The sequence below is a fragment of the Scyliorhinus torazame genome, chromosome 25 (assembly GCF_047496885.1).
Source record: "Scyliorhinus torazame isolate Kashiwa2021f chromosome 25, sScyTor2.1, whole genome shotgun sequence".
NCBI classification, from domain to species: Eukaryota; Metazoa; Chordata; class Chondrichthyes; order Carcharhiniformes; family Scyliorhinidae; genus Scyliorhinus; species Scyliorhinus torazame.
Window position 1 is genome coordinate 17,427,993 of NC_092731.1, and position 22,701 is coordinate 17,450,693.

General features: G+C 51.4%; 1 protein-coding gene across 1 annotated transcript in view; it reads right to left on the minus strand.

Annotated features, from left to right (window-relative positions):
- prkd2 (protein kinase D2) overlaps positions 1–14,537 on the minus strand; it is a 116,214-nt gene extending 101,677 nt beyond the window's left edge. Inside the window, exon 1 of the mRNA XM_072490109.1 lies at positions 14,095–14,537. Within this exon, the coding sequence (XP_072346210.1) occupies positions 14,095–14,298 (204 nt within the window). The 5' untranslated portion in view covers positions 14,299–14,537. The remainder of the gene's footprint in view (positions 1–14,094) is intronic.
- Positions 14,538–22,701: the final 8,164 nt, after the last annotated feature.

The window sequence follows — 22,701 nt, forward strand, 5'->3', positions numbered from 1 at the left end:
CATCGCACTCCTGACTTGTGCCTTGTAGATGGTGGGCTGGCTTTTTTTGGGGGGGGGGGGGGGGGGGGGGTACCCGACACAGTGAAGCAAATCATAGATTCATCACAGAATCGTCCTAGAATCCCTACAGTGCAGTAGAAGGCCATTTGGCCCATCAAGACCGCACCGGCCCTCTGGAAGAGCACCCACACCAAGCTTCCACCCTATCCCTGCAACCCAATAGCCACACTTAACCCACACATCCCTGGACACTTAACGGTCAATCCACTCAACCAGCACATCTTTGGACTGAGGGAGGAAACCGGTGCACCCGGTGGAAACCCATGCAGACACGGGGAGAGCGTGCAAACTCCGCACAGACAGTGACCCGAGGCCGGAATCGAACCGGTTTCTAAAATCTCACTGTCCGAGCAATGTTGTAGGTTGCTGCGAGTATTAAACGAGGCAATATAGTGTTAACACCCACAGCAACCTACAATCCGTTTACACAATCATCCTGGGGGTTGCCATTGATCAGAAACTGAACTGGACTAGCCACATTAATACAGAGGCCAAAAGGGCAGGTCAAAGGTTAGGAATCCTACAGCGGGTAACTCCCCTCCTGACGCTTCCTTCCCCCCCCCCCCCCCCCCCCCCCCCCCCCCCCCCCCCCCCCCGCCCCCCCCCCAAAAGCCTGTCCATCATCTACAAGGCACAAGTCAGGAGTGTGATGGAATACTCTCCACTTGCCTGGAAGTGTGCTAACCACTCCGCCGCCCCTGGTTATGATGTTACTGGGAGCTTGCTGTGCATAAAATGGCTGCCACGTTTCCTGCACTTTCAGATTTGGGCTGGAGAGGACTTAATGCACGTTTTTAAGTATTATCCAATCCATTTTTAAAAGTTCCTCCCGCATCTGCTGCCACCGTCCTTTAAAAGAGCGACTTCCACAACAGCTCTCTCTCAACAAAATTAAAAATAAACCAACGCATCGCCCCACCTCTGGCCCTTTTTGCCAATAAGATTCAGTCCATGTTACTAGTTGGGCACAGGCCTGCCACTGTTTCACCTTATCTACTCGATCAATAAAACTGTGCTTCCGTTCCTCATGTTGTTCCCGACACAGAGGTGCTCAAATATAAAAAGAAAGGAGGAAAAACAGGAAGGGGAATTAAGAGAACACAATAAATTCAGAACATTTACTCCGAAATGGATTGCAAGGGCAGGTTCTGGGTCACGTTGTTCCATTAGTACACACCACGGGACAAACACAAGAGGGCATGTGCCAGAAATACACACACGCGCGGTGACCATGGCAATAGCCTTTTCGCTATACAACCACCGACCCCCAACTCACCTCACCCACAGGTTCACAGCCAAAGATTGCCAACACTCTCAAGTTTGGCAGACACAGTAACTGAAAATCATGCTCAAGGACAGTGCTCTCGGCGACAGCCATGCGAGGAACGTCATAAAGAGAATTGAAAATCCTCCCTCATTTTCTTAGAAATACCGGAGACGGAGACAGGAAAGGCCATTTGACTGGCAGGTCAAGAATTGACCAACTGGGGGCAGCGCGGTGGCGCAGTGGGTTAGCACTGCTACCTACGGTGCTGAGGACCCGGGTTCGAATCCCGGCTCTGGGTCACTGTCCGTGTGGAGTTTGCACATTCTCCCCGTGTCTGCGTGGGTTTCACCCCCACAACCCAAAGATGTGCAGGGTAGGTGGATTGGCCGCACTAAATTGCTCCTTCATTGGGAAAAAAATAATTGGGTACACTAAATTTAAAAAAAAAGAATTGACCAAATGAAGGGCGGCACGTAGGCGCAGTGGTTAGCACTACCACCTCATGGCACCAAGGACCCGGGTCATGGTCCGTGTGGAGTTTGCGGAGACGCCGATCGGCGGGCAGGCGCCTCCCCCACCGGGCCTACGTCCTGGCGGGGCCGGCCCCGGAACACCGACCCCATGTTGGGTCGGGGCCGGCGCGCGCAAGAAGTTCCCCGCGCATGCGCAGGATGGCGTGGCCCAAATGCGCATGTGCGGGTTGGCATGGCGCATCGCAAGGAGGTTGGAGCGGCGCGAACCGCTCCAGCGCCGTGCTGGCCCCCTGTGGGGGCCAGAATAGGTCGTGCCCGGGCCCTGTTCGCGCCGGCGTGAAACGCGACGGCAAACACGACGGCGCAAACACTTGGCCTCAATATCGGAGAATCGCGCCCTGGGACTTGGTTTAATGCCCCACCAGAGAGACACGGCACCTCGACACGGCACCTCTGACAGGGTAGCATTCCTTCAGTCCGTCCCGGGGCTGTCAACCAAAACGTTGAAAGGCAGACAAGCCCCTCTTCCTTACGCCCCCACCCTCCGTGCCCTGACCTATATTTATTCGCAAAAGCAGTAGAACTGGTTATCGTAACTCAATTTGAGAGGCAAACTGAAATCTTTCCTTCCTGCCCAGCGTCGTCTCGATTGGAATTGGCCAGCTCGACACCGACTGAGGGAACCCTGCCAGGGATTTTCCTGACTCTAATGATTCAGTCTCCCACCAAGAATACCAAAGCTCGCAATCAACAGAAATCGCGTGTAGAGGCTGGACCACTCAGCCGGAATGAACAATTTGCCTCCTTATTTGGGCGGAATGGTTGTCTAAACTTAAAACAGCTGTTCATCTCTCACCCAGACATGAGCCTGAAGTGCTCGCCTAGCAACAGGAGACTATCGATTAAAATTATCCCCCGTTCTGGGTCAGTAAAACATTGAAGGTGGGTTTTAAATTTTCATTGTGAAAAGCCCACCGTCAGTGACATTGCAGCTATTATTTCTTGGGTTTACAGGCCAGGTACGCATCTGGAGAGGATGTTTAGAGCAGTTATTAAACAAAGAACAGTTTCCATCAAAAACAGACAGAATTGCGGGTTCAATCTCACAAATATTAGTGAAAAACAAATCAACCTAGGAATCTCGTGTGATAAAAGTGCAATCCAAACAGCTCGTAACAGCTGCATCGAAACCATACAGCACAGGAGGCCATTCAGCCCATCGAGTCTGCACCAACCCTCTGAGAGAGCACCCTGCCCTAAAGGGGCGATTAACCGTGTCCAATCCGCAAACCTGCACATCTTTTGGACTTGTGGGAGGAAACCGGAGCACCCGGAGGAAACCCACGCAGACATGGGGGAGAACGTGCAGACTCCGCACAGACAGTGACCCAAGCCGGGAATCGAACCCGGGTCCCTGGTGCTGTAGGGCAGCAGTGCTAACCACTGTCCCACCGTGCCGCCCATCGGCTGTCCAGTCGGTAGCACCTCAAAAGGTCGCGGGTTCACGCCCAACCCCGGGGCCGCGAAGGTCAAATCCAGGCCGACACACCAGCGCAGTTCTGAGGGAGTGCTGCGTTGGTCAGAGATACCGTCTTTCAGGCGAGGCATTAAACGGTGGCCTCTGGCCCCTTGGGTGGAAGAACCCACTCCTCTATTTCGAAGCGGAGTTATCCCTCAACCATCATCACAAGAGAACGAGGCAGATAATATCGTATTCCCAGAATTCCGACAGTGATTACAGTTGGAAAGGGCTCCACTGGTTGAATAATCCAGAGATCCAGGGAAGGATACAAGTGCAAATCTTCCTTCCCTTCAGTCTAGTCCCTGTAAATCCACGATTTAGCCCCAAGGTAGGGGAGCCCCAATAAAAATCATTGCCCAGCTGCGCAGGACACCGATTTAGCCTCATCTTAAATCAGCTGTGCGCTAGAGGAACAGCTATCGAGTGATGCAACTGCATTAATCTAATTGAATTGACTGGTCCAGCGATGCCAGATACTAACTCAGTCCCAGGTCTCTGGTCTGGTCTAACATATGACATAATTAACCCGAGATCGGAACTCTTTGACTTTTTTTTTTTTAAATGTCGAAGGTGCTGCTGACTTAAATGTGGAGCTGCTGTTTCTTGTATAAAAGAGACCAGGGACTTTCTGAGAGTGGCCGCATTTGGAGTATTGCGTGCAGTTCTGGTCGCCGCATTATAGGAAGGGAGATTTACCAGGATGTTGCCTGGTATGGAGGGAAGATCTTATGAGGGAAGGCTGAGGGACTTGAGACTGTTTTCGTTAAAGAGAAGAAGGTTAAGAGGTGACTTAATAGAGGCATACAAGATGATCAGAGGATTGGATAGGGTGGACAGTGAGAGCCTTTTTCCTCGGATGGTGATGTTTAGCACGAGGGGACATAGCTTTAAATTGAGGGGAGATAGATATAGGACAGATGTCAGAGGTAGGTTCTTTACTCAGAGAGTAGTAAGGGCGTGGAATGCCCTGCCTGCAACAGTAGTGGACTCGCCAACACTAAGGGTATTCAAATGGTCATTGAATAGACATATGGACGATAAGGGAATAGTGTAGATGGGCTTTAGATTGGTTTCACAGGTTGGCGCAACATCGAGGGCTGAAGGGCCTGTACTGCACTGTAATGTTCTATACTTCTGATCTCAATCAAGAACAGCGTATGTACACTCCTATGGTACAGGTAAAACTACTTCAGGTAGATATTTACTTTTGCAAACATCTATCGCCAGTCACTATCAAAACAGTAAGAGGTACCCACCAATGATCAATGGCACGCCCCGTTTTCCATTTCCCCAAACAACGCCCAATAGGTTAAGGTTCGCACGCATACACTGTGCAAATATGAATAATAGATTCTCACAGGAGGAGGTCATTAGATACTTCATGTCTGCTCTTGGGAAGAGAACGTTGAGAATTTTCACAGGTCACAGTGCGCGTTTATTATTAACTTTTTTTTTTTTTAATTTGCTAACCAGGAACGCAATTAGCCATATCTGGGTTCCCAAAGTGAACTATGGTTAGAGGCCAACTGGGTGAAGCAGTGGGGGCTTCTAGATCCAGAATTCGCTCAGGCAATGGTGCTGCGTACTCGTGGCTGTGGCAACTTGCACATTTACACGGATGTTATAGGCTGGAGATGCAGATGGTGATGGGAGAACGTTATTTCCATTATTATAATAATCTTTATTAGTGTCACAAGTAGGCTTACATTAACACTGCAATGAAGTTACTGTGAAAAGCCCCTAGTCGCCACACTCCGGCGCCTGTTCAGGTACACGGAAGGAGAATTCATTATGTCCAATTCACCTAACGAGCACGTCTTCCGGGACTTGTGGGATGAAACCTGAGCACCCGGGGGAAACCCACGCAGACACGGGGAGAACGCGCAGACCCCGCACAGACAGTGACCCAAGCCGGGAATCGAACCCGGGTCCCTGGCGCGGTGAAGCAACAGTGCTAACCACTGTGCCACCGTTCCGCCCACGTGGCTGACCAGGAATCTCCATCACGCTTACCACCTGCCATTGGCGCGGGTGAGACGGATTTCGCAGGTTCATGCTCAACCTGTTGGGCTGCGTTGGGAATGCACCTTCGGTGGCCAGCAAGGCCTGGAGTGGGAGGGGTGGTTAGCACTGCTGCCTCATGGCGCCGAGGACCCGGGTTCGATCCTGGCCCCGGGTCACACCAGACCTCCCTGCAGAGGCAGCCAGTTCAACTTCAGCTTAAAGGCCTCAAACAGAACCCCTTCCCTGGAACCCTGTATCAATCCAAGCGTCAAGTCGGTTTCCATAGCCGCACACTCAATGCCATTTTAAAAGGAAAATCAAACTCGGCCTTGATATTACTCAAATGGTAACTGAGCACTCCCCAGTACTCAGGGGTAGAGCATTTCAAAAGATTTCTTTGAATAAAGATACTTATCATTTCAGTCCGAAATGGCCGACGTATTTTCCTGAGGTGTACGGCTCTGGGGAAGGACACCTCTTGAGCATCGTAATTACTCATGAAATTCCGCCACTATTGTTTCGAAGGAAAATACAGTCGTCCGTTTCTGCACAGCAAGATCCCAGACTGGAAATGGACTGATCCGCTTTGGTGATGTTGGCCACTGGGGGTGTCACTGACGGAACTTCCCAAGGTCGGTATCTATGTCCACCTCAACAGGCCAACGGTCAGTTTAACGTCCTTTCCATCACAAACTCAAGTCTTATCAGTTAAGCTTGAACATTCATCAATTTTCCACTGGATGCTGACCCATCCCTTTGCAGCACGGTAGCATAGTGGTTAGCACAGTTGTTTCACAGCTCCAGGGCCCCAGGTCAGATTCCCGGCTTGGGTCACTGTCTGTGCGGAGTCTGCACGTTCTCCCCGTGTGTGCATGGGTTTCCTCCGGGTGCTCCGGTTTCCTCCCACAGTCCAAAGTTGTGCAGGTTTGGTGGATTGGCCATGATAAATTGCCCTTAAGTGTCCAAAAAGGTTAGGTGGGGTTATTGGGTGGAGGCGTGGGGTGCACTTTCCAAGAGTCGGTGCAGACTCGATGGGCCGAATGACCTCCTTTTGCACCGTAAATTCTATGATTCTATGATTCTTTGCTGGCAAACTAGGGAAAGACATCAAACGCCAGCTTAAATCATACGAGTCACGGGCAGGAGAACGCCACTCGATGGGCTGAATGGCCTCCTTCTACACTGTAGGGTTCCAAGTCTATCGAAGTGGTGTGACACATCCAGAGGTCACGAAAGGCACTATGTAAATGCAAGTCTCTCACCCATCCCCGCAGATCACCCCGAAACACTGTACAGCCAATCTACTTCAGTACAGTAAACATGGCAGCCAATTGCCGTACAGCAAGCTCCCACGAACAGCTACGTTGGCAACGATCAGATCATCTGCGACCCAGTCGAGAAGGGAAATGCAAATCACCCCAGCTGCCGGCAGCCTCTCCAACCACTTAGAACACCATCATCGCCCCCCACCCTCCACACCTGCCTCAGCTCCCCACCCTCCACACCCGCCTCCGCTCCCCACCCTCCACACCCGCCTCCGCTCCCCACCCTCCACACCCGCCTCCGCTCCCCACCCTCCACACCCGCCTCCGCTCCCCACCCTCCACACCCGCCTCCGCTCCCCACCCTCCACACCCGCCTCCGCTCCCCACCCTCCACACCCGCCTCCGCTCCCCACCCTCCACACCCGCCTCCGCTCCCCACCCTCCACACCCGCCTCCGCTCCCCACCCTCCACACCCGCCTCCGCTCCCCACCCTCCACACCCGCCTCCGCTCCCCACCCTCCACACCCGCCTCCGCTCCCCACCCTCCACACCCGCCTCCGCTCCCCACCCTCCACACCCGCCTCCGCTCCCCACCCTCCACACCCGCCTCCGCTCCCCACCCTCCACACCCGCCTCCGCTCCCCACCCTCCACACCCGCCTCCGCTCCCCACCCTCCACACCCGCCTCCGCTCCCCACCCTCCACACCCGCCTCCGCTCCCCACCCTCCACACCCGCCTCCGCTCCCACCCTCCACACCCGCCTCCGCTCCCCACCCTCCACACCCGCCTCCGCTCCCCACCCTCCACACCCGCCTCCGCTCCCCACCCTCCACACCCGCCTCAGCTCCCCACCCTCCACACCCGCCTCAGCTCCCCACCCTCCACACCCGCCTCAGCTCCCCACCCTCCACACCCGCCTCTGCTCCCCACCCTCCACACCCGCCTCCGCCTCCCACCCGCCTCCGCTCCCCACCCTCCACACCCGCCTCAGCTCCCCACCCTCCACACCCGCCTCAGCTCCCCACCCTCCACACCCGCCTCCGCTCCCCACCCTCCACACCCGCCTCCGCTCCCCACCCTCCACCGCTCCCCGATGCATAGGGCACCTGCCGCTACCACAACAGAACCTCTGTCCCCCCCACTGCACAACCTCCCTCCCGCTCCCCTCACCATTCTCCACCGGAAAACAGGAGCAGGAGGGGGGACGACGGAAATCGCAAGCTGGGGATGGGAGCAAGCGGTACATTGTTGGGTTTTCTGATCTATCTTTATTCATTTTAGTGCAGGCAGCTGTCGCATGACAGACTCTGACACTGCATCTGCAGGAAGTGCTCTCTAGTCTTGCGGCTAAATCGCGGCCATTCTGTTTTTGCGATGTTGCCTGGGGCATGACTATCAGTCACAACATAAAGCAGGATTTCCCTGATCTTAGGCAAAATAGAGACGTAGAAGTTTTTAAATCTGGGGGGGGGGAGGGGGGGGAGCGGAGAGAAGACAAGGTAATAATAATAATAATAAAAGCTTATTGTCACAAGTAGGCTTCAATGAAGTTACTGTGAAAAGCTCCTAGTCGCCACATTCCGGCGCCTGTTCAGGGAGGCCGGTACGGGAATTGAACCCGCGCTGCTGGCCTTGTTCTGCATTACAAGCAGCTGCAAGGCCCACTGGGCTAAACCAGCCCCCATTTCCCCAGGTTCGACGTCTCACCCGAGAGATGGTGCCTCTGACAGCGACGCGCTCCTCCAACACGGCACTGGCCCCGTCTGCCTGGGTTTTGGGCTCAGATCGCGGTCGGACTTGAACCCACAAACGTTCTGACTCAGAGGCGAGAGTGCGGCCCACGGAGACCTGGCTGACACCAAGCAGAAGCGGAGGGCCAGAGGTTAGAAAGTGACTGTTATGACTGCAGAATATTGCGATGAATATGTCAAATAAGCCCAAACGACCACAGGGCTACAGTTACAACAAGGTCAGGAACAGAGCAAGGCTTTTTCTTCCTGTTTTGCCCCCAAGGTCTGGTACAACCCAAGTTGGAAACGGAAAATCATTAGCAAACAAGTCCAATGTTGACCCAACAGGTCAGCCAGACATACGATCCAGTTAAGACTCACTTACAGAATCAATATCTCGCATCCAACATGTCCCTAATGAGCAAGTTTATTTTTGCCTGGGATTAAAACCATCCAACTGTGTCACTTTTGGGATCTTTAATCTCCATCCGAGAGGAGAGGCTTGGTTTGAATATCGCATCGGAAAGATGGTTCTTCTGGCAGGACAACTCTCTCTCTCAACACCGCACTAATGTCTCCGCCTAGATTGCGTGCTGAAGTCTTTCGACGGAACTCCACCCTGCAGCGTGCTGTGGAGCTGTGACCAGGGAGATTGGGGATTCTTAATGCCTGGCCTACGGCCAGCTAGTTTCGGCCTGCAGCGAGGCCAGTTTGGCAGATTATCTCTACATTGTAACAGTGACAGCAGTGATAGGGCAACCTAGGCTTACAAGTAGGCCTCCAGGGGCTGTTTAGCACAGGGCTAAATCGCTGGCTTTGAAAGCAGACCAAGGCAGGCCAGCAGCACGGTTCAATTCCCGTACCAGCCTCCCCGAACAGGCGCCGGAATGTGGCGACTAGGGGCTTTTCACAGTAACTTCATTTGAAGCCTACTTGTGACAATAAGCGATTTTCATTTCATTTCCTTCATCTCAGGGGGCCACAGGATTGAAATCGACCTTGTTCACTCACCCTGACCCCGTGAATAAGATTAAATACATTTAACACACGCCAAAAAAATTTTTAATAATAAATTTAGCGTACCCAATACTTTTTTTCCCAATTGAAGGGGCAATTTAGCGTGGCCAATCCACCTACCCTTCACATCCTTTTGGTTTGTGGGGGAGGAGACCCACGCACACATGGGGAGAATGTGCAAACTCCACACAGACAGTGACCCGAGGCCGGGATTGAACCCGGGTCCTCGGTGCCGTGAGGCAGCAGTGCTAACCACTGTGCCAGCCAAAATATTTCATAACGAGCTACAGAATCCCTAGAGTGCCGAAGGAGACCATTTGGCAATCCACTCTGCCTAATACCCATAACTCTGTAACCTAACAGGGCAGCACGGTAGCACAAGTGGATAGCACTGTGGCTTCACAGCGTCAGGGTCTCAGGTTCGATTCCCCGGTGGGTCACTGTCTGTGCGGAGTCTGCACGTTCTCCCCTTGCCTGCGTGCGTTTCCTCCGGGTGCTCCGGTTTCCTCCCACAGTCCAAAGACGTGCAGGTTGGGTGGATTGGCCATGCTAAATTGCCCTTAGTGACCAAAAAGTTTAGGAGGGGTTATTGGGTACGGGCATATGGAGGAAGTGAGGGATAAATGGGTCGGTGCAGACTCGATGGGCCGAATGGCCTCCTTCGGCACTGTATGTTCTATGTTCTAACCTGCACATTCCTGGACATTAAAGGGCAATTTAGTGTGGCCAATCCACCTAACCTGCACATCTTTGGATAGGAAATGCTTAATCATTCGCATATTAATGGAACGATCATCGACTGTAAACGGTATAAACAAAATCAATATTGCACTATGATTGGACACAGAGGGACCTCACTCGCACCTCACTTCACTCGCCCTCGCTTTACGGGCAAATCACTTCAGCCATACCGGCAGGAAAAAAAAACTACACGGACAGGAAACAGTGGAATGTGGCGACCCCGCGCATGGACACCGGCCAGCAATAGGTCTTGGCCACCACTGCTTTACAGCCAATTAAATATTTGTGAGGCTCCCGAAAGGTTTTCCATAAAGCCTTCACAAACCTTTCTTTCTTTGCGAGGGTCGTACGCAACCCTGTATAACCCAAGTGAAGACTTCCCGAACGCAATAGTGAGGTACGGGAATTTCTCTGGAACCTGATGACGCTCCCCTCTACCGGCCCCAGTGGAAGTGACCGATATTCGCAATTTATTTGATTTGGGGCGGGGCGAGGGGTAAGAGAAAAAAAAAAAATCAGCTTAAAATTTCAACTCAAGATGAATCTCCGGTGTTCGCTGACGTAGACCAGCTGGCTGGTGGAGGAGAGGAATTCCGGATCTTGCCTATCTCATCTCTCTGCTTGGTGTCTTTTCTCTCCCTCCCGCCGAATTTAAACCATGAGCTGGATTCTCCGATTTTGGGGCTCGTTTGGAGGATCTGTGGCGTTTTACGTGGGGGAAAAAAAATCGGCGAAGCCCCAGCACCGACCCTCTGACTGGTAAGGGACTAGCAACCACGCCACGTAAAACGCACGGCCTTCCCGATATAAACGTCTGGAGAATTGTTGGGTCCGTGGCCGGGCATGGGCACAGTGACGACCTGCAGCGGTCGTGCCGCACAACATGGAGCCAGGCACACCCGGACCCGACCTGTCAGATAGTGCCCCCCACCCCGATGGCCACCGCCGGGCCGCCCCCCACCAGTCCCTCCAGCCCTCGCCAAAGCCTCCCCAGCCAGCAGCACGGTGCCCGCACGACTGTGGTGGCGCTGGAACACAGTCCGCAGCCGCCATGTCGGATTCCCGGCCGCTGAGACCACGCGGTCGAGAACCCGGCCCATACGGGGCGGAACATTGGGGGAGGGCCTTCAGGTAACGTCCAGAGGCAGTCTCAACGGTGTGCGGCGTACTCCTCGATGACGCTGTTTTGGATGGGGCGGAGCATCCGAAAACAAGTGCCGCCGCCGATTCGGTTGTAAAAGGGGATTCTCCGTCCAATCGCCGATTATGAAATTGCCATCGGGAAACCCGGCCCCATATCTATGTGCGAAAAGTCGAAGAGATCAGCTGGAGACAGAGAGTGTGAAGGCAGGGTTCCCACAGTTACCTGCGGATCCAACTTCCAAGATGCAGTTTTAATAACCGCACCTCACACTGAAATCAATAAAGGCCCCGCTGCCGTCCGCAGCGAGCAAGGCACAGGCCTTAAAACACCGACCAAGAGCCCCAGATTAATCTCAGAGTTCATTCACTTCAGGACAGGGAGCCGCTGAAACACAATGAAGCGTCTTGGTGCCCCCGAGCTTTGCTCCTGTTATCTAATGCCATCGCTAATGGAAATCACAGACGAGGAGGTAGGATGAGAACAGATGCACGTTCGCCCGTGACGGGTGTCACGCGCTGGCCGTGGCTCAGTGAGTGCACTCTTCCCTTAAACACAGAAGGTTAGGGGTTCAAGTCCCCCGAAGATGCCTTCAGCACGTAATCTAGACAAAGGCTCCCAGTGCAGCACCCAAAGATGTTGCACAATAGGAGAGGCTGTCTTTCAGGGGAGATGGATGTTAAACGGAAGCTCTCTCTCTCTATTATTAGTATTATTATTTCATTTCAGGTGAGATATTAAACAGCAGTCAGATCCCTGACACGCCTGCCTCACGGCACCGAGGACCCGGGTTCGATCCTGGCCTTGGGTCACTGCCTGTAAGAGTTTGCACATTCTCCCCATGTCTGCGTGGGTCTCACCCCCCACAACCCAAAGATGTGCAGGGTAGGTGGACTGGCCAAGCTGAATTGCCCCTTAATTGGAAAAAAATAATTGGGTACTCTTTAAAAAAAAAAAAAAAAATTTTTTTATAATCCACGACATGAAGAAAAGCAAAGTTCCCTCAGTGTCCTGGTCAACGTTCCTCCCTCAACCGACATCGCCATGGGTCCCGTTAGCTGGTCCATCTGCCTGCGGGATCTTGCTGCGCACCAACTGTCAGTCCCTTTTCCCCGCCCAGCGCCCTAAAAATAACACCTTGACTGGGAAGCCCCGAGGATGGTTATAGACAGGTGTCATCTAAAAGGCAATAATTGGGTAACTCGCCAATGCTCACTGTCTAGCCTTAAGTAACAGAAAAAGGTTTGGTTGGGGGGGGGTGAAAGAGAGTCGGAAACTCTGCAACACTGTAGGGGGTCGCATCTCAAAGGAAAGTTAATTTAGAAAAAAATTAGGGGGAGGAATTTTGAATTTAAATTGCTTAAAGCAAAAAACAAGTTTTTTTTGGGGGGGGGGTATGATGGTAGCCATTTCTGTCTGAATCCAGCATCACACAAAGAGGCCATTCAGCCCATCACGTGTCTGCCAGCCCTTCGAAAGAGCTATCCTATTAGTCCTATTCCACCCCCCCCCCCAACCCATTTTTTCCCTTACCCAATTCCCTATTTAATCTGCTTCTACAGCCTTTCCACAGGCGGAGTATTATACCTTATTTTTAATAAATTTCGAGTGCCCAATTATTTTTTTCCCCAATTAAGGGGCAATTTAGCGTGGCCAATCCACCTACCCTGTACATCTTTTTGGGTTGTGGGGGGTGAGACCCACGCAGACACGGGGAGAATGTGCAAACTCCACACGGACAATGACCCAGAGCCGGGATCGAACCCGGGTCCTCGGCGCCGTGAGGCAGCAGTGCTAACCACTTATCCCCTGTGCCGCCGCGCTGCTTAAAAAATAATCTAATTTCCTTTCCGCTTTTCTTTTGCCCTAATTATCTTTTTTTTTAAAAAAGGGGTATCTTCGAGAAGGACTCTGCAGCTGTACACAGGGCCTGTGCCCTGTGCACACACAAGATGAGCGTGAATGATAAATAATCACCTCATCGCAGCCCACGTTTCAAGGACCTCAACTGAAAGCAGATATTCATCTTCGCCCTCCGGTCTACACACCCCCCCTTTATCACTCAGATTCTCACCACCTCAAAACTGGCAGAGCAAGGACATGCCACTCAATTCGAAACCCTTCCCAAAACCCCACTAGCAGCCGATCCTCGTGTTGAGGGAGTGTCTGAGTGAAAATCAATGTTTAAAAAAAGTCACAAAGATTTCTCATTGGGAGACATTCTCCCCGTGTCTGTGTGGGTCTCACCCCCACAGCCCAAAGATGTGCAGGGTAGGTGGATTGGCCAGGCTAAATTGCCCCTTATTTGGAAAATAATTGGGTACTCGAAATTTATATTTACAATAAAAAGTTATTCATCTCCAACCATTGACTCTGCCACATTCTCCTGGGACAGTAAAATTCACATGCCACCACACCAGATGGGGTGCAGGGAATAACCTGCTTTAAAAATATGTTTGCAACCACACATAAACAGACAGAGAGAGAGAGAGAGAGATTGCATTAAATAGTTCACGTCGAGTGGCAGAAAATGATTGAAAATTGCCAACAGATCAAATCAGACTCTCGCTCAAACACAAGGAGGGCAAAGCAGGGGGAGAGCCAAAAAGCCCCCCCCCCCCCCCCCCCGCCGCGCCGCGAGAGGCACAGCAAGATTCCACAACACAACTCCAACCAAAGTTGTCAAAAAGTTCCAGGAAACTTTTTCCTTCTGTTTTTGTTGTAAGTTTCAAAGTGAAATCGACACGCCGAAATTTTGCACAAGTCGCGTTTTCTTCTCTCTCTTCGTGGGTCTTGTGTTTCCCTAAATTGTTCAACTGGGAAGGGGGGGGGGGGGATGAATAATTGATCCAAAAGCAGGTAGGGTTCTTACCTTCTGGTCCACGATGGAGCAGGCGAGCTCCTTGACTCTCGCTAAGGTGCTGTCCCCATAATTCGGGAGCAGCACCGATTCCCTGCTCAGTCCGATCTGGATGATGAAGGAGGTGCCCAGGCAGCCTGGTGGATAGGGGCTGCTCCCCCCTTGTGCCAGGCAAGGAGCAGGGCTGGGGGGACAGGCAAGAGGTGCAGAATTCATCACCCTCAGCCCCTCCAGAGACAGTCGGGGGAGTGGGACAGGGGACAGGATCTCCCTTTTTAAAAAAAAAAACCTCAGCCTCACCCAAACTACATCCAAAAAAACTTTCCTTTGCAAACAGCCTCCCTGGGGCACACTCTGGGTGAAATAACACTGTTTTGATAAGTTTAAAACAACAAAATGGCGTCAAATACAAAAACAGGAAACACCTTGTCAGTCACCCTACTCTGTCTGACTCCCACAATAACTTATTAGCTTCTTGTGCTGGGAGAGGAGGGACCCAGGTTTGACAGACAGGACTCCAGCCCATAGGAAACTGGAGTCCTGTCCTCATAGAGGCGGGCCCACTATCTCCAGCAGCCCATGAGGGCTGGTACAGAGGACCAACCTTGGTTCTCACAGTCTCAGTGGGGATTTCTGCTCATTGTCCATTTATTGAGCTGACCTCTTTCCCAATCTTGGTGCAAACCCCGCCTTCCTCCTCCACCCTGATATTATTGCATCTTTTTTTATATCAGGGCAAACCCTTTGCAGAGTGTTGATTTGGTGAGCAAATCAGCTAAACAGACCAGTTTCCATCATCAGTTTTAAAACAAAGAACAGAGAAAAGTACAGTAAGAAGGGGCAGCACGGTAGCATTGTGGATAGCACAATTGCTTCACAGCTCTAGGGTCCCAGGCACTGTCTGTGCGGAGTCAGCACATCCTCCCCGTGTGTGCGTGGGTTTCCTCCGGGTGCTCCGGTTTCCTCCCACAGTCCAAAGATGGGCAGGTTAGGTGGATTGGCCATGATAAATTGACCTTAGTGTCCAAAATTGCCCTTAGTGTTGGGTGGGGTTACTGGGTTATGGGATAGGGTGGAGGTGTGAGGTTGGGTAGGGTGCTCTTTCCAAGAGCCGGTGCAGACTCGATGGGCCGAATGGCCTCCTTCTGCACTGTAAATTCTATGAGACCAGGTTAAAGTCCAACAGGTTTGTTTCAAACACTAGCTTTCGGAGCACTGCTCCTTCCTCAGCAGAATGAAGAGGTATGTTCCAGAAACATGTATGTAGACAAATTCAAAGATGCAAGACAATGCTTAGAATGCGAGCATTCGCAGGTAATTAAATCTTTACAGATCCAGAGATAGGGGTAACCCCAGGTTAAAGAGGTGTGAATTGTCTCAAGCCAGGACAGTTGGTAGGATTTCGCAAGCCCAGGCCAGATGGTGGGGGATGAATGTAATACGACATGAATCCCAGGGGGATCTGTAAAGACTTAATTACCTGCGAATGCTCGCATTCAAAGCATTGTCTTGCATCTTTGAATTTGTCTATATATATGTTTCTGGAACATACCTCTTCATTCACCTGAGGAAGGAGCAGCGCTCCGAAAGCTAGTGACATCGAAACAAACCTGTTGGACTTTAACCTGGTGTTGTAAAACTTCTTACTGTGCTCACCCCAGTCCAACGCCGGCATCTCCACATCAAAGAAATGTACAGCACAGGAACAGGCCCTTCGGCCCTCCAAGCCTGTGCCGACCATGCTGCCCGTCTAAATTAAAATCTTAAAGAACAAAGAAAAGTTTTGGGGGGCAGAATGCCTGGCGTCACCCTCTACTAATCCAGAACAATAGCCACTCAGTCACTTGCGGTTAACCGGGAAGCCTAGATGTATTTTTCATTCATAATTCGCACCTGGAATGCAGCGTGCAGTTTTGGTCTCCTTATCTGAGGAACAAAGAACAAAGAAATGTACAGCACAGGAACAGGCCCTTCGGCCCTCCAAGCCCGTGCCAACCATGCTGCCCGTCTAAACTAAAATCTTCTGCACTTCCGGGGTCCGTAATTCCTCTATTCCCATCGTATTCATGTATTTGTCAAGATGTCCCTTAAACGTCACTATCGTCCCTGCTTCCACCACCTCCTCCGGTAGCGAGTTCCAGACACCCACTACCCTCTGTGTAAAAAATTTGCCTCGTACATCTACTCTAAACCTTGCCCCTCTCACCTTAAACCTATGCCCCCTAGTAATTGACCCCTCTACCCTGGGGAAAAGCCTCTGACTATCCACTCTGTCTATACCCCTCATAATTTTGTAGACCTCTATCAGTTCGCCCCTCAACCTCCGTTGTTCCAGTGAGAACAAACCGAGTTTATTCAACCGCTCCTCATAGCTAATGCCCTCCATACCAGGCAACATTCTGGTAAATCTCTTCTGCACCCTCTCTAAAGCCTCCACATCCTTCTGGTAGTGTGGCGACCAGAATTGAACACTATACTCCAAGTGTGGCCTAACTAAGGTTCTATACAGCTGCAACATGACTTGCCAATTTTTATACTCAATTCCCTGGCCAATGAAGGCAAGCATGATTAACTTCTCCACCTGTGTTAAGCCTTGATTAACTTCTCCACCTGTGTTGCCCCTTTCAGTGACCTGTGGACCTGTACACCGAGATCTGTCTGACAAGAAGGGTGTGCTTGCTACGGAGGGAGTGCAGCGAAGGTTTACCAGACCGATTCCTGGGTGGCGGGACTGACGTATGAGGGGGGATTGAATCGGCTAGGATTGTTTTCACTCGGGCGGCACGGTGGCACAGTGGCTAGCACAGCTGCCTCCGACGCTGAGGACCCGGGTCCGATCCCGGCCCCGTGGTCACTGTCCATGTGGAGTTTGCACATTCTTCCCGTGTCTGCGTAGGTCTCACCCCCACAACCCAAAGATGTGCAGGGTACAAAAAAAAAATAACCTTTATTGTCACAAGTAGATTTACATTAACACTGCAATGAAGTTACTGTGAAAATCCCCTCCTCGCCACATTCCGGCGCCTGTTCGGGTACACTGAGGGAGAATTCAGAATGTCCAATTCACATAACAAGCACGTCTTTCGGGACTTGTGGGAGGAAACCGGAGCGCCTGGAGGAAACCCACGCACACACGGGGAGAACGTGCAGACTCCGCACAGACAGTGACCCAAGCCGGGAATCGAACCTGGGACCCTGGCGCTGTGAAGCAACAGTGTTAACCACTGTGCTACCGCGCTGCCCACAAGGTGGATTGGACACGCTAAATTGTCCCTTAATGGAAAAAATAAATAATTGGGTACTCTAAGTTTATTTCAAAAAGGATTCTATTCACTGGAGTTCAGAAAAATGATGGGGGTTCTCATAGACACCTTCTAACAAGACTGGGCAGGGGAGATGCAGGAAGGATGTCCCTGGTGGTGGAGGTGTCCAGAACCAGGGGTCACAGTCTGAGGATGCGGAGTAGACCATTTAGGACAGAGATGAGGAGAAATGTCTTCACCCAGAGAGTTGTTGGCCTGTGGAATTCATTGAATCACAGAATTTACAGAGCAGAAGGAGGCCATTCGGCCCATCGAGTCTGCACCGGCCCTTACAAAGAGCACCCCACTGAAGTCCACGTATCCACCCGTTCCCCGTAACCCAGTAACCTCCACTGAACATTTTTTGGACACTAAGGGCAATTTAGCATGGCCAATCCACCTAACCCGCACATCTTTGGGCTGTGGGAGGAAACCGGAGCACCCGGAGGAAACCCACGCAGACAAGGGGAGAACGTGCAGACTCTGCACAGACAGTAACCCAGCCCGGAATTGAACCTGGGACCCTGGAGCTGTGAAGCAACTGTGCAAACCACTGTGCTACCGTGCTGCCCTAAATTCGTTGCCACAGGAAGTAGTTGAAGCCAAAACATTGCATGTTTTCAAGAAGCAGTTAAATACAGCACTAAGGGCAAAGGGGATCAAAGGGTATTGGGGGGAAAGCGGGAGTAGGCTATTGAGTTAATGATCAGCCATGATCATAATGAATGACGGAGCAGGCTTGAAGGGCCGAATGGCCTCCTCCTGCCCTATTTTCTATGTGTAGTGGATGCTACACATGTTGTCTTGCCTTACGAAAGTGCATATGAGCTTTAAGTCCTCTTCTAAGTCAACAAACCCAGCACTGTGTTGCTGATCACTGAAAACCAGCTCCACTTGGCAGGAAACCGCTGAGGAAAAGTAGAATTATGAGAGACGATTTTAAAGCGTGTGTTTGGAAACGGAGTTAGGAATCTTTCACATCATAATCATCTGTGGGGTTTGACACTAGAACTAGGATCAGGTTTAGGACTGAGTTGAGGCGGAACTTCTTCACCCAAAGGGTGGTGAATCTGTGGAATTCCCTGCCCAGTGAAGCAGTTGAGGCGACCTCGTTAAATGTTTTTAAGGCAAAAATAGATAGATTTTTGAGCGGTATAGGAATTCTGGGTTATGGTGAGCGGGCGGGTAAGTGGAGCTGAGTCCACAAAAAGGTCAGCATGATCTTATTGGATCGCGGAGCAGGCTCGAGGGGCCAGATGGCCTGCTCCTGCTCCTAGTTCTTATGTTCTTATGGTTAGCACTGCTGCCTCACAACGCCAGGGACTGGGTTCGATTCCGTCCTCGGGTGACTGTGCGGAGTTTGCACCTTCTCCCCGTGTCTGCGTGGGTTTCCTCCGGGTGCTCCGGTTTCCTCCCATATTCCAAATATGTGTAGGTTAGGTGGATTGGCCATGCTTACTTGTCCTTTAGTGTCCAAAAGGTTCGGTGGGGTTACGGGGATAGGGTGGAGGGCATAGGCATAGGTGGAGTGCTCTTTCTGAGGGTGGCTGCAGCATAAATGGGCCGAATGGCCTCCTTCTGCACTGTAGGGATTGTACGACCTATTGTTTGTAGGCCTGACACCCGACTCCTGAAGCAACCACTCGACTCGGACCTCACCTGCTGCAGGAGACTCACAGGGGTACAATGGGAAAAACTTTAGGGAGGTCCTCAATGATAGGAGGTCCATATCGTCCTGTAATCTAAGGCTTTCCTACTTGCTATTTACCACATCACAAATTTTTGGGTCATCTGCGAACTTTCTGATCGTACCCCCCACATTCACATCTAGATCATTAACCTGACACCATTATTACACCAGCACCATGTATGCTGCCAATGTTAACCCTTTCCTCCACAGCTTATGGGATCGATGGCCTGTTCCTGGTCCTTATTCATACGATATACTAGAGGGTTCAAAGACTGAATCTAGAGTTAAGCAATGGGGAAGGAGCTGTTAAATTGCCAGCGAGGTGGAGATAAAGCAGCAAATCAGTCAGGAAATTTAAAAAGAATGTTGAAACACCAGAGCAGTGATTGTATGAGACTTCAATTACCCTAATATAGGCTGGGAATAGAGATTGACGGGCAAGCGGGGTTGAATTCCGAAGACTGGAAAACTTCCTTAATCAGTATGATTCTAGCCCAACAAGCAGGAAACAGAGCTGGAGCTCGTTCTTGGAAATGAAGTAGGGCAAATGGAATGTGTTGCAATGGAAAAAGATCTGGTAATAATAATGCCTGGTTTCCCGGATAAGCAGCGCCTCAATTTGAAAATTCTCATCCTTTGTTTGCGAATCCCTTCATGGCCCTGCACTCTGTAACCTTCTCTAATCCCTTAGCCCTCCGAGATCTCTGTGCTCCTCTAATTGGGGCCTCTTGGGTAATCCCGATTTTAAACGCTCCAGCATTGGGGGTCGTGCCTTTAGCTGCCTGGCCCACAAACTGCAGAATTTCCTCCCTAAGCCTGTCCGCCTCTAAGACACTCCTTAAAACCTACCTGACTGACCAGGTAGTTGGTCACCCAGCCTAACATGTGTCTCAGTGTCAGATTCGGTCTGATTGTACTCCAATGGGAGGTTTACTGATGTTTTTCCGGGCGCTGGGGTCACCCAGGGGCTGGTATTAACCTTCTGCTTTTCCTGTTATACAGAAATGACCTTGGGTGGCACAGTGCTAACCCAGTGACCCAGAGGTCCAGACTAATGCCTCGGGGACACAGGTTCAAATCCCATCAGGGTAGCTGGCGGAATTTCTAATTCAATGAATAAAATCTGGAATTGAAAGCTGGTCTCACCTGCTGCCTCACGGCGCCAAGGTCCCAGGTTCGATCCCGGCTCTGGGTCACTGTCCGTGTGGAGTTTGCACATTCTCCCTGTGCTTGCGTGGGTTTCGCCCCCATAACCCAAAGATGTGCAGGGTAGGTGGATTGGCCGCGCTAAATTGCCCCTTAATTGGAAAAAATGAATTGGGCACTCTAAATTGATATTAAAAAAAACATCTGGTTCACTAATATCCTTTAGGGGAGGAGATCTGCCGTCCTTGCCCAGTCTGGCCTACATGTGACTCCAGACCCACAGCAAATGTGGTTGACTCTTTCCTCCCTCTCTGAAATGGCCGAGCGAGACACTCAGTTTAAGGGCAATTAGGGATGGGCAACAAATGCTGGCCCATAGAATTGTACAAACCATACAATTTACAGTGCAGAAGGAGGCCATTCGGCCCATCGAGTCTGCACCGGCCCTTGGAAAGAGCACCCCACTTAAGCCCACACCTCCACACTATCCCCGTAACTCAGTAACCCCAACTAACCTTTTTGGACACTCAGGGCACTTTAGCACGACCAATCCATCTAACCTGCACGTCTTTGGACTGTGGGAGGACTACGGAGCACCCGGAGGAAACCCACGCCGACACGGGGAGAGCGTGCAAACTCCACGCAGGCAGTGACCCGTGGTTGGAATTGAACCCGGGTCCCTGGCGCTGTGAGGCAGCAGTGCTAACCCACTGTGCCGCCCTGCTGAAGTCGATATGGCAATTAAGAAAGCACACTTTGGCTTGTAAATAAGGACATTGAATACAAAGGCAAGGAAGTCAGGCTAAACCTTTCCAAGTCACTGGTTAAACCTCAGTCAGAGCACTGTGTGCAATTATGAGCACCACATTTTAGGACGGATGGCAATGTGCCTTGGAGAGTCCACAGAGCAGGCTTAAACAGGACGACACCTGGGACGAGATCGTCAGTTGTGTAGAGAGACTGGAGAAGCTGCAATTGTTCTCCTTAGAGCACAGAAGGTTTTTAAAAAATATATTTATATTAAGGTATTTGAACATTTTTATAATAATAACATTAACAATGACATCAAGAAAGCCGACAAACGGCTGCCACCTCCGGGTGAACCCGACCATTGATCATCTCAAGGCGAACTTTATTTTCTCGAGACTGAGAAACCAGCCATGTCACTAACCCAGGTCTCTACACTCAGGGCTTCGAGTCCCCCCACATTAACCAGATCCGTCTCCGGGCTACCAGGTAGGCAAAGGCCAAGACGTCGGCCTCTTTCGCCCCCTGAACTCCCGGCTCTTCCGACACTCCAAAGATCGCTACCTCCGGACTCGGCACCACCCGTGATTTTAGCACCGTGGACATTGCCTTAGCAAAACCCTGCCAAAACCCTCTAAGCTTCGGGCATGCCCAAACATGTGGACATGATTTGCTGGGCTTCCCCGCACACCTATCCTCTACCCCGAAAAGCTTGCTCATCCTAGCCACTGTCATGTGTGCCCGGTGGACTATCTTAAATTGTATCAGGATAAGCCTGGCGCATGATGGGGAGATGTTAACCCTGCTTAGGGCATCCGCCCATAGACCCGCCTCTATCTCTCCTCCTAGCTCGTCCTCCCACTTGCCCGTTAGCTCCTCCACCAGAGTTTCCTCTACCTCCGAAAGCTCCTGGTAAATATCTGAAACCTTCCCATTTCCCACCCAGGTACTGGAAACTACTCTATCCTGTATCCCCCGTAGCGGCAGCAGCGGAACGACCGGCACCTGCTTTCTCAGGAAGTCTCGCACCTGCAATGCCTAAACTCGTTCCCTGCTGGCAATTCAAATTTATCCTCCAAGGCTTTCAAGCTGGGGAAGCTCCCATCTATAAATAGTTCCCCCATCCTTCCAATTCCTGCCCTCTGCCATCTCCGGAACCCACCATCCAGCCTACCCAGTACGAACCGATGATTATTATAAATCGGGGTCCAAACCGATGCTCCCTCCACTCTCTTATATCTCCTCCATTGCCCCCAGATTCTCAGAGCCGCCACCACCACCTTGTGGAATATCGGGCCGGCAAGAACAGAAGAGGTGCCGTTATCAGTGCTCATAGACTGGTGTCTTTACATGACGCCGCTTCCATCTGCTCCCACACAGACCCCTCCTCCACTACCCACTTCCTAAACATGGCTATATTAGCCGCCCAGTTGCAATTGTAGAAGTTCAGGGCAGCACGATGGCGCAGTGGGTTAGCCCTGCTGCCTCACGGCGCCGAGGTCCCAGGTTCGATCCCGGCTCTGCGTCACTGACCGTGTGGAGTTTGCACATTCTCCCCGTGTTTGCGTTGTTAAGTAATGGGTTAAGAGACATTGCAATTAGTTGTCTCATTTATGTTAAGTATCCATTAATTGACACTGATATGTAAAGGGGCTTCAGGTGGCCTCTGTCAGGTGATGTGTAGTTAGAGTTTTGTGCAAAGGCTGTTGGAATGAAATAAATGTGTGTTTGTGA